The 12,022-nt window shown below is 42.5% G+C and overlaps 1 protein-coding gene across 2 annotated transcripts in view; it reads left to right on the top strand.

Annotated features, from left to right (window-relative positions):
* Nucleotides 1-12,022, top strand: part of PCDH15 (protocadherin related 15) — a 1,188,119-nt gene that overhangs the window by 354,089 nt on the left and 822,008 nt on the right. For both annotated transcript variants that reach the window (XM_019507771.1, XM_019507770.1), the window contains one exon: nucleotides 2,392-2,547. In XM_019507771.1, the coding sequence (XP_019363316.1) occupies nucleotides 2,392-2,547 (156 nt within the window). The remainder of the gene's footprint in view (nucleotides 1-2,391; nucleotides 2,548-12,022) is intronic.

Below are 12,022 nucleotides of genomic sequence, written 5' to 3'. Positions count from 1 at the left end.
AACAGCTTGCCCAGGATCGAGGTAAGGCTGACTGGCCTGTAGTTCCCCGGGTCCTCTTTCCTCCCCTTTTTGAAGATGGGAACCACGTTGGCCCTCTTCCAGTCCTCCGGCACCTCCCCAGAGCACCACGAGTGTTCATAAAGCCGTGCCAGGGGACTTGCAATGACCCCAGCCACTTCCTTTAGGACTCTAGGGTGAAGATCATTCGGGCCGGCTGACTTAAAAATGTCCAGCCCCTCCAGAAGCTCCCTAACTAAATCCTCACTCACCCTAGGCCCAGGTGAGCCTCCCCCGGGGCCCGACATTTAATTAAATGTCTGAAAATAAACATATTTAGGCTTACATAGTTAGATAGGTGCAGCAAATGTAAATATTGAGAGCCCTGCCTCCACTACCAGATTTCTAACCTTTAGACACTTATATCAAAGAACTCATAGGTGGTTAGCCATGTTAATCTGGAATCAGGCAGAAAGTAAAGCACCTTAAAGACTAATTGGTTCAGAGAGACATGAGTTTTTGTAAACAAAAACTTACTTTGCCAGTTGCTATCAAGGGACTGTTAGTAAAAGTGTTTCATCAGAGCTAACCTGCCATGGAAAAGAATAATAAAGAGTAAAGCAAGTTATCCTTCTGTTGTTCAGTTCTCAAAGATCAGTACCTATGGAATAATAGAAAACTGAAAATGAACATTGGCAGAAATCTTGCCTCCAGTGATGGATGGCCGTTTTTTCACAGATTTCTGATTTTATTGAATTAAAAAAAAGAAACTTTTCAGAGATGTGAATTAAGTTATAACATTGTGACATTCAGCTTTGGAAATATATTATCATCATCATCATCTATTTCTCTGGATAGATATAACAATATAGTGTTTTAGAGGAAGTAGCGGAAGTTTGAGTGGTTGGCTTCAGCTGACTTGGCATCTCCTAAATTGCTGTACCTATAAACTTGTAACAGACACCCCAAATAGCTTCAGCAGTTCAGTATGACCTACCATAAGTAGGTACAATTTAAAGCTACCATACTTCTTTCATTGGCCTTAAATTTTGTATCACTTAAAGGTTATTCCCATGTGTTTTCTGTGCAAGACACATCTGTACCTTGATCTCTAAGTTACTCATGAGATATAATTTATAAATTGCAATACTGTTTTTATTTTTTGTAAATGTTAACATTAGTTATCAGTGGACTATTCCTTTTGTTAGCTAAGTTACTCTAATCAAGGACATAAAAGAAAATTAAATTAGACTAACTAGTTTACAGCTCTAGTTTTACACACAATCTTTAATTTTTTTCCAAGTTTCATAAGCATTTTAGATTTTCTAAATTCTCCCTAATCTACTTAGTAGTACTACTGCTGACATATTTATTACTTTTCTATACAGCAGAAAGGGCTCCATTCTAGTGCAAGATTACAATGCGTATATTATATACTCGCCACAGGGAATTCCCTCTTACTTTCACTAATCATTCATTAACTTTAGGATTTATTGAAGGCAAAATTCAATCAGTACTTCTTGGAGCTGAAGGAAAACTAGACTCTTCAGTGTCTACCTTTACTAGTCACCAGTTGCCTTTTAAATTTATGAGTACTTGGCAAGTATAAATGGTATCCTAGTTAGTTGATCTTCTTTCTCTAAGTTCCATGACCTTTTAATCTGACTACAATGAAGCAAAAATAGATTAGACTTTGTGATGGAGGTGGTTCATTGCATAAGTGTCTTTCAGTGTTTAGAAGATGGATATTCTTATGACAGTCTCTTTTTCTAATGGCTTCCAGCAGGGGATCAGTGACTAACAGTGACTGAAAAAAATAGTCTTATCTTTACTTTTCATGCTGAAGTATGTAAGAGCATGCAAGTAGACTTCACAATCCATAAGATGTGGTTATAAGAGGAGTGTTTGTAATAAAATGTTGCTAGGATTAGCTTGGGGTGTTTTACCCACGCCAGTGTATCTTATCCATGCCATATACCAGTAAATATAAAACAGAGAACTTGACTTTAGTAACTATGGGCCAGGGCTATACCCTTATACAACAGTACTGGAAGCACTGCTGAGGAATACGCCACTCCAGCTCCACATGGGCCAAACCCGAAAATGAGACAATAAAGTGACTCTAAGGTTGCCCCTAGAGCAACTGCTGCTTTAGAGCAGCAGTGATGGTGCTCTCAGGCTGCTTAGGTGCCTCATTTCTGGGTTTGGCATGTTCAAAAAGGAAAGGGGCATGTGCGACTTACTTCTTAGTAGATCACCCAGAAAAGCCACAGAGACATCATACATATGCTAAAAGCAAGATAAGCTTTTTCCTCTGAAGGCTACTGTCTTGTAATTGCACCTCTGTTATATATGCTGTTTTAGAAAAAATGTATTTTTTTTCCCCATTTACAGCCACCAATGTCCATCCAATCGATTGTGGTCCAAGTCCAGTGCGTTAACAAAAAAGTTGGCACCGTTATCTACCATGAAGTACGAATTGTTGTGAGGGACAGGAATGATAACTCACCTCGTTTCCAGCAACAGCGATACTATGTAGCAGTAAATGAGGTAAGATTTACTTAATATTTCTTTTTTGGTTTTTGTTCCTTGTGTATAGGTTATAGTTAGCAACCATTATCACTCAGTCTCTTACATTTTTCATTTAAACAGCAATAAACGTATTTGTTAAAAAACTTCAGTTTGTATTATTTAGGAGATGTATGACATGTTTATAATATTGGTGTTTTAGTAAGCTATTACTTTGCAAATGGAGCAAAAAGTTTGGCACATTTTTTCAGTAAAGAGCTTGTGCTGTTTAAAGCTTTAAGGAGCCATTCACTGAAGAAACCAGACCCTAGAGTCGGATCATAATGAGTAAAACATCAGTTTATGACCAATAAAGCATTATTAGATACATAGTTGAGAGGTTATACCAAAGGAATTGAATATTGTCATTGTATAATAGTCTCCTACTAAGGCATAAACGCATAGGGGAAAATGAAACATTTACAGCAAACAAATGTGAAGGAAAAGCCAAGAGTCATGTTTGCTTGAGAGAAACAATAATTTTTGTATGAAAGTTATTTTCTTTGGCCTGTTATACTTTCCTTCTCTTTATGCCCATTTTCACTATGTGGACATATGCACTATGAAACTGTACAGACATTTTACCCTAGCAGTACCTGTTGCCCTGTGGGGTCAGGCCAACTCTCAGGATCTTAATATTGCACTGTTAGACAGGAGGGTGTGACACAATTGCACATATACAAACACGCAGATCAATCAGGTGCATACACATGCACACTACCAGCTTAGGAACATACACATTCAAACCAGCCTAGGCACATGCATACCTGTCACTAATTCAAGCACATACACTATACACCCCAGAAGTTAGAGACAGATCACTAATTCGTATATCATGCACACAATGCCATACACACACACACACACACACACACACACACACACACACACTCTCTCACATTAGCAACTCAGATACATGCAAGTTCAAAATAACTAGTTTGGATTCATGCAGACCTATCACCAATTTAAGCCCATATACGCTACACACACCAAATTTAGACAGAATCAGTTACCAGTTACCAACACGTGCACATTCAATACGCATATGTGGATTACTCATTCATATACCACACACACGCAGAATAATATTTATATATGTTTATATATGTATATTTACTAATTTACACACATACCACTCACCTACACATACACACAAGTGAGTTTCTAAGTGGGGTATTGTGATATGTATGTATGTATGTATGTGCTTGGTGTACTTGGGATACCTGGGGAAAGGTTAAAGTAAGAAAGTAGAAGTGTAGGGAGTGAAAGTTGCTGGAAATTAAAGTCACCGGGACTGGGATTAGAACTAGTAGACTAGAGGGGCCTGGGCTCAAGAACTGAGGCTCGGGTAACTTTAGGTTAATTGATCTTAATTGATTAAAAGACAACGCCCAAAGCCTACAGAACAGGGGACCATGCCGGCACAGAGAATGGAACTGGAGCCAGAACTACAGGGGAGCTGAAAAGGTAGATGGGGAGAGGGAAAATGGGACTAAGGGAAAGTGTTGGTGTTAAAGGGGGGCTCTGAGTGTGGGGAGCCAGAGGATGGCTCCGGGGCAGATAGAGAAGTTGCAGGGAGTGGCATTAGGTGCTGGGAGCTGGAGAATGGGAGCTGGAGAAAGGCTCCAGCTGCTGGAGAAAACTGCAGGACAGCTAAGAGGAGCTGGGAAGCTGTTGGTGGGGAGGGTGGGATTACAGAAGGTGCAGGGGAGGCCTGAAAACAGAGAGACAGACAGCAGAAAATCGCAGGAAAAGCAGCAGGTGGCAGGACAGCAGGAAAGCAGAGAAAGGCAGCAGAAAGTCACAGGGAAAAGGCAGTAGGAACTGAGAGGAAATTGGGAAGCTAATGGAGAGGGGTGGGGGCTAGAGCTGAGAAAGCAAGAGAGAGTGAGTGAGGCTGGAATTTAAGATAAGGAAAGGACTGGGATTCAGTAAAACATGACCCAACTCAGAGTTGCAAATGACAGTGGTTTTATTGAACAGGGGAGATGGTGACACAATGTCAAATTGGTTCCCTTGCACCCACACGCGCACACACACAATGGCAGCAGGGGTTAGAGGGGCTTGGTGCAGGAGCTGAAGTCCACTGAAGTCCAGGAGGAGAGAGAGAGACAGAGAGAGTCCAAATTGTAGGAGGAGGTGTGCAGGTAATGTCTACCTATCTAGGCTGGAAAGGGGTTCTTGTCCAATAGGTGTTGTCCAGAGCAGGGTCACCAGCAGGACCTCTTTCACTTCAAACTCCCTTTTTATGTGACTTTTGCCTTTTACCAATTATTTTTTCCTGTTTTTTGTTCTTCCTATTCTTTCCCTTTGGAAAGAACAGAAAAAAGGCAGAATTCAAAGAATGAGAACTCTGGGCTTGGTCAACATGTGTTTCTCATGCCCCCAACCCATTTTACTTCATTATGTCACAAAATATAGACTTTTGGGTGACTTACTCTATATTGTCCTACCTGTTTCCCTTCTCTTCATGAGGGGCTTAGAAGTGCTTTTCTTCATGTTCCTTTTCAGTAATGGCAATCAACTAGTTAATTAACTAGTCAAAAAGTTAAAGAAATGGCAAACTTTTAACTTTAACTAGTTAAATTTTTCAGCTGTCAACTTTTAACTTTAAATAGTTAAAAAAAAAGTTAAATAACTTTTTTTTAAAGTAGATGTTACAAGTTAAAAAAAAAGAAATCTGGCTTTCCTAGAGTTTTTCCTGACACAGCCACTATCTAGGACTTCATGTGGAACAATATTTCCTTATTGAAACTCTAGGACTTCTTATTTAAGAGACAGAGTATTCCTTCCTGTGAGAGATGGTCTCTTAAGAACTGCAAGTCCTAAAATTCCTTATTCATGCTGGCATTTTCTGTGCATTTGCAGAAGTCAACAGAGCACAAGCAAGACATTGATCTCAGTAAGAGTGGGAACAAGTAGTGAGGGTGAAGCAAATGGTGAATTTTTAAAATTTTAATGAAGATCAGAACCAGCAGCCCAGGGCCTAAGAAGTTGAGCATTACTTCTCATCTGTGATAAACTTATCTGAGATGTCACCTATTATGAAAAAAATCTATTCTTCTGTTATAACACAAGCATTCCCTCATCTGCCCACATAGAGTGATCATTCAGTAGTGGGGGCTTAGTTTTGCAAGACAGAAGAGGACAATTTTCAGAAGTAAATTTTGAAATGCAGCTTTTGCTGAAGTACAAGCATGTCTATACAGTTTCTGCTATGCAACTAAACATTCTTTTTCTCATTTAAACTGATTTTTCTCATTTCAGTCTAATTTTGATTTTCAGACACTTTCATTATTTCTAATTCAGAAATATTTCATACCCTTTTGTTACCTTTTGAGCAATAAAATTTGTAACAACAGAGGTTCGCTGCGGAAACAGCTTTCATTTGTCACCTGGCTATGAATATCTCCTTTCTGTTATTCTGGTATGCCTAGATGATATATTGACTTTTACAAAGTATTTCACATGGAGAGGGTGAGAAGGATCTAGCATTACATAGGTATTGGTAGATTATTATTCTGAAAACTGTATGACAAGTTATAACATTGTTTTCAGGTAAACCAGGGTGAATTCCAAGTAAATTAGTGTGCTTTTGTCTGCTTATGGAAAAGAAACACACTCATTGCATTTAAAACTGAAAAATGAGGCTAAGAGGCAATTCACTATTTCATGCATTTCTCATGAATCAACTTAACTTTTAACTAGTTACTCTTTTTAACTTGCCTTTCAACTAGTTGCAAGTGGAACTATTTAACTTTTAACTTAACTCAAGTTAATTTTAATGGCTGTTAACTTTTAACTTTAACTATTTACATTTTTCATAAACTTTTCCCATGACTGTTTTTACTAAGTATCATATAGTTCTTGCTGCAAAACTGAAGGCGATGTTTGCCAGTCTAATTGTAAAATAGTTTCTTATCGTTTAATAGCTACTGTAAAAAGCAGACAGGAGAACACTATTTTAAATAATGACATAGAGTTAGCAAAATATACAAATCTTATATCTTATATTCACATATCTGTGCCACCACTGGGGAAAGATGAAATGTTTTTTCCTCTTGCCAGCTGGAATCCAACTTTAATTAGATCCTTTATTTCAGTCTATCACTTTTATAGTTGTGGCTTCTGACAAGGCGTCACTGTGCCCTTCATTAGTACTCTTTGGTTAATATTCTCATTAACTTAAAAACATGTTCACAAACTTTCAGACTTTTTATTGAAGGTTTTAGTTGAGTTACTTTTTTATTAATGATATTGTTGATTATCAGCAAAACAGACTCTCCATATCCAGTTTCAGCAACGGGAATGATTTTAGATTTTTTTTGGTTGCATCTGCTTTTCTTTTAACTATATTCAAGTCTAAGATGAGGTCTCTCCCCTTCATCCCCCACATCAGCATGGCAGGGAAGCCCCTCATCTTAGATTTGCATACAAAGCAGAAGAGCGGGCAGGTGGTCCTGCAGTTCTGACTCTGGCCTTGAGCCTGGGTTGGGACCAGAGTCAGACCCACAACAGTCTTCTTCCCTCCCTTCCACTTGCCCTCTGCAGCTTCTGCCCCCTGCCTCCTTCACCCCACTCCCACCTTACTGTCATACACAGCTCAGTTCTGGCTCAGTCTGTACTGCCTCCTAGGCATGAAGCACAGGAAAACTCTCTCCCCTGCCCAGCCAATCTCCAGTGCTACCACCTCTGTTACATGACCCAGCAAGGGGTGTGTTTCTATGTGCTGGAATGACCTGGCAGGGAATAGAGTCCAAGCAGTATCTAACAGAATGGGGGGAAGGGGGAAGGAGCGGAGGCTGTAGGAAGGGGAGGTGAGGAAGGGGAAGAGGCTGTGGGGAGCTAGGGGTGTATGGGTTCAGCTGGCAGAGGAGCAAAGAGCAGAAAGGCTGCAGTGTTAAGAAGGGGGGGGAGGGGGGCAGAGGACAAAGGGGCTACCTGACCTCTCTTCCCAGCCACTGCTTTTCCTGCTGTAGCAGTTGAGATGTATAATCATATTCTATACCTGGAAAATTATAATAAATTTATAAATTTTACATATATAGAATCTAATTATTGGGGAGTTGTCTTAAATTTAGGGTTGTCTCAAATTTAACTTAATATAGTACATTTATGTACATTACAATCCTTTTCTTATGTAACATCAAACAGTTCAAAGAAACAGATATATTTGTCTTCTATGTTTGATAACAGTTCTTGTCCTCACATATTTGAAAATGAAATGAGAAATTTATAATGGAGATATTCTGAACTTCTAACATATTTTACAGTTACTTGTAGTGAACACTAAGACTGTGCAAAGCTTCAGTTGCTGATTCAGTTAGGAGGAGATTTGGCCCAATTTGGCAGCTGAATCTCCAAATCCAAATTGGGAAACCAATAGAAAGGTCTGAATTGATCCAGAGCCTCTGAATCATTTCAGAGGAGATTCAGAGGTTCAGTGATTCAGGCAGTCCCTGCTTGCTGCCACAGAGAGCTGGACCTGAACTTCATGCCAGTAAGTAGGAGGTGGGGGGTGGGTGCTGGAGGAAGGAAGAGGGGACTATAAGGAGACTGCCACCAGGCTCCAACCCCTGCCTGTTCCCCCAGCCCTCCTAAGCACCCCCAACCCCTGCCTGCTATCCCAGCCCTGTCAATGGCTTCCCTACCTGGCCCCAACATCCCAGCACTTAATAAATAAATAAATAAATAAGTGCACCTACTCACCTGCTGCTGCAGCTTTCAGGGCTTCTGGGGCCTCATGGCAGAGCCCCCTCATGCAGTGTGGGGCAGTGAGGATTGCCCCCCCCACCTGACAGGAGCCAGTGAGTGAAGGGCTTTAAAAAGAAAGAAAAAGCTGGGAGTTGGGGCCGGGTGGGACAGCCATTGATGGGGCTGGGAGAGTGGGTGGGGGATGGGGCCTGTTTGATTCGGAGATTAACTGATTCAGCAGCAACCAAATCTCCAAATCTGATTTGGCCAAATCGATTTGGGACCGTGATTCAAATCACCAAATCAAATCACTGTCCCCCAAATCAGCTGAATCCAAATCAGAATCAAATACTGTCTCCCGTGCACAGGTCTAGTAAACACTTAGTTTACTAGACCATTCTTTTGTATCGCAGACATCAAGGGGAAACTTTAAATGAAAAAGAAATGCCTTGTATTTGAAGTCTTTTATCTCTAAATTGTTGACACTGCACTAAAGGTATTATTTAAAATGCTTAGAAGTATTCTATTAAATGTGGCCACTCTCCACATATGAGCTGCCCAAGTTAGTCCTTTATCATCCCAGGATGCAATATCCCCTTCACTATGCTTCTGTTCTGTACAGGAAAACTTCCCACCATCTGAACTCTATTGTCCAGGGCACAGTTCTGTCACCAAGCTAACTCCCCTTCCTGGCCCCAGAGATGTGACCTTTCTACTCCTAGGAATGCAACAGTGTACAAACAGCCTGCAGAGAATATGCAAGCTACCCAGGTTGCAATGTATGGATGAGTCCAGGAGTGGAATCTAGGAGGAGTGGGGAAAAGGTTGGGGGACAGACTCGTTCCCTATTAGCTGGGGTTTCCTTCCCAGGGCGGGGGCAAGGGCAGGGGCAGTAGCTCCTCCAATAGCACCTTTCCTCACTGCTACCTCCCTGCCACCCTTGGAAGCAAGACCAGCACTCCCTACACCCCAATTCCAAATCCCCATGTATTAAAACATGAGATCTTTTTAAATTTACTTCCTCTTTATTTCTTTTCTTTTTTTTACTTTATCCATCAGCATTTGACTTGTTTCATTTCACCACCCTTCTTCCACCCCATTTCCTTTCCACCTCCCATTTAATTACCCACCCCCATCCCATTGACTCTCTGCCTCCTAGCTTCATATTCCAACCCGCACTCGACCCCCACTAGCCGACCTAGGGCAGGGATGGAAGCTTGTCCTGGCTCACCAGCCTGGTCTGGCAACTCACATCTGCAGCTCCTGATCAGGCCTCTGCTTTCCAGCTTTCTAGTAGCAAGTCAAAGCTATGCAGTGGGACAGTCACAGAAGGTTTTTAGTCTCAAGGTGTGACAGCATATATATGTATATGTATATGTATATGTGTATGTTTGTATCACAGTCTGCTCTTTGGTGAGGGAGGTGGTGGTTTGCTGGGGAGAGACAGCCTCCACCTCAATCCCCTGGGGAGGAGGCTCTTTTCAGCCAGACTGGCTGACTTGCTTGACCAGGCTTTAAACTGAACCTGCTGGGGGTTGGGGGGATTACTGCCACTGCTGGCCCTCTGGGAAACCCTTGTAAATCCAGCAGACTAAGGCCCTTAAGGGAACCCACCCCTACACTACTCCCAGAATGATTGGTGGGGAAGGCAAGGGCCCCCAGTGGAAGACTTGCCTGCCTGTACACCAATGCAAGGAGGTTGGGGAATAAACAGGAGGAACTGGTCCTCCTGCTAAACAAGAATAACTGTGACCTCATAGCAATAATGGAGACCTGGTGGGACTCTACCTATGACTGGGCCACAGGTATAGATGGCTATACCCTGTACAAGTGAGATCATGTTGGCAAAAAGGGTGGAGGTGTAGCTTTCTATGTCAAGGACAGCTACACATCCCTGCAAGTTGACATTGGCACCCAGGAAGGATGACTGGAGTCCCTCTGCATTAAAATATGTGGGGAATGTGGCACAGGGGACATCACGGTAGGAGTCTACTACAAACCTCCTAACCAGAAACAAGATCAGGACCTGGAATTTGCCAGGGAACTGGCTGAAGCTGCACACTCTCAGTGGATGGTTGTCATGGGAGACTAACTACCCGGACATCTCATGGGAAGAGCACTCGGCCAAATCTGATCAGTTGCAAAGCTTTCTCATGTGCGTGGATGAGCTCTACCTGACTCAAGAAGTCTATGGACCCACAAGAGGCAAAGCGTTGTTGGACTTGGTACTGGCCAAAGGGAATGACATAGTCAGTGACCTAAGAATCGATGGAAAGCTGGGTGATACTGACCATGAGCTGATCACCTTTACTATCCATTGCAAAGCTGGCAAGTCAGTCAGCAATACTGAAGTCCTCAACTTCAGGAAAGCTGACTTTGACAAACTCAGGAGGCTCATTGTTGGGGCCTTAAGGGACCACAACTTGACTGGAAGAGGAGTTCAAGAGGAGTGGTTTTTCCTCAAGGGAGCTATCTTGACAACACAAAGGATGGCCATCCCATCTCAGAGCAGGGGTAGCAAAAGGGCGCAGCAACCCACTTGGCTCAGCAGGGAACTCGAGGACCTCCTACACCTCAAAAGAGAGACATATAAAGGATGGAAGTTTGGAATTACTTCCAAGGAGGATTACTCAGCACTGGTCCATACCTGCAGAGAGTGAATCAGGAAAGCCAAGGCTACAGCCGAGCTCCATCTGGCTTCACATATGGAGGATAAAAGTTGTTTCTCAGATATGTAAGGAGTTGGAAAAGAAGCAAGTGTAACATTGGACCCCTGCTGAACCAAATGGGACAGTTTATAACTGACACCCAGGAAAAGGCCAACCTGCTTAACAGGTACTTCACATGGGTCTTTCATCAGTCCAATGGGACTGTCCTGCCTAGCAAGACACAGGATGGCCAGGGCGAGGGCGTATTTATATCCAGCATCAGTGTCTAGTAAAGGATCACCTTGAGAGGCTGGACACCTTGAAGTCAGCTGGGCCTGACAGACTACACCCTAGGGTACTCAAGGAGCTGGCAGGTGCCATAGCTCAACCATTGACAAAAATATTCAAAAATTCGTGGTGCGCAGGTGAGGTACCTGAAGACTGGAAGAAGGTCAAAGTGGTACCCAGCTTCAAGAAAGGGTGGAAAGAAGATCCCGGGAATTACAGGCTAATCAGCTTGACCTCAATCCCTAGTAAGATTCTCAAGAAAATTACCAAAGAAACCTGTTTAAATAAGCTGGCTGAGGGCAGCATCCTGAGGGATAGCCAGCACGGGTTTGTCGCAGGTAGGTCTTGCCTGACGAATCTCATCTCCTACTATGACCGGGTGACATATCACCTGGACAAGGGAGAAGAGGTTGATGTCATATACCTGAACTTTAAAAAAGCCTTTGATCTCATGTCTCATGACCTCCTCATGGAAAAATTGGCCAAATGTGGCCTCAGCTACACCACAGTTCGATGGCTGGGAAATTGGCTCCGAGGTTGGACCCAGAGAGTAGTGGTTGATGGCAACAGTCGTTATGGTGCTCTGTAACCAGTGGTGTCCCCCAAGGCTCTGTCCTTTGACTGGTTCTCTTCAACATCTTTATCAATGATGTGGACATTGGTGTCGGAAGCGCACTGGCTAAATTCGCCAATGACACTAAACTTTGGGGCATAGCATCCACACCTGAGGACAGGCTAGTGATCCAGGCTGACTTGGATAAACGTATTAAGTGGGCACATACAAACCTGATGATGTTCAATACTGATAAATGCAAGGTACTCCATGG

Source organism: Gavialis gangeticus, unplaced genomic scaffold (genome assembly GCF_001723915.1).
Source record: "Gavialis gangeticus isolate Ggan-Ray unplaced genomic scaffold, GavGan_comp1, whole genome shotgun sequence".
In the NCBI taxonomy this organism is placed as follows: Eukaryota; Metazoa; Chordata; order Crocodylia; family Gavialidae; genus Gavialis; species Gavialis gangeticus.
This window is presented reverse-complemented; position numbering and strand designations above follow the sequence as displayed.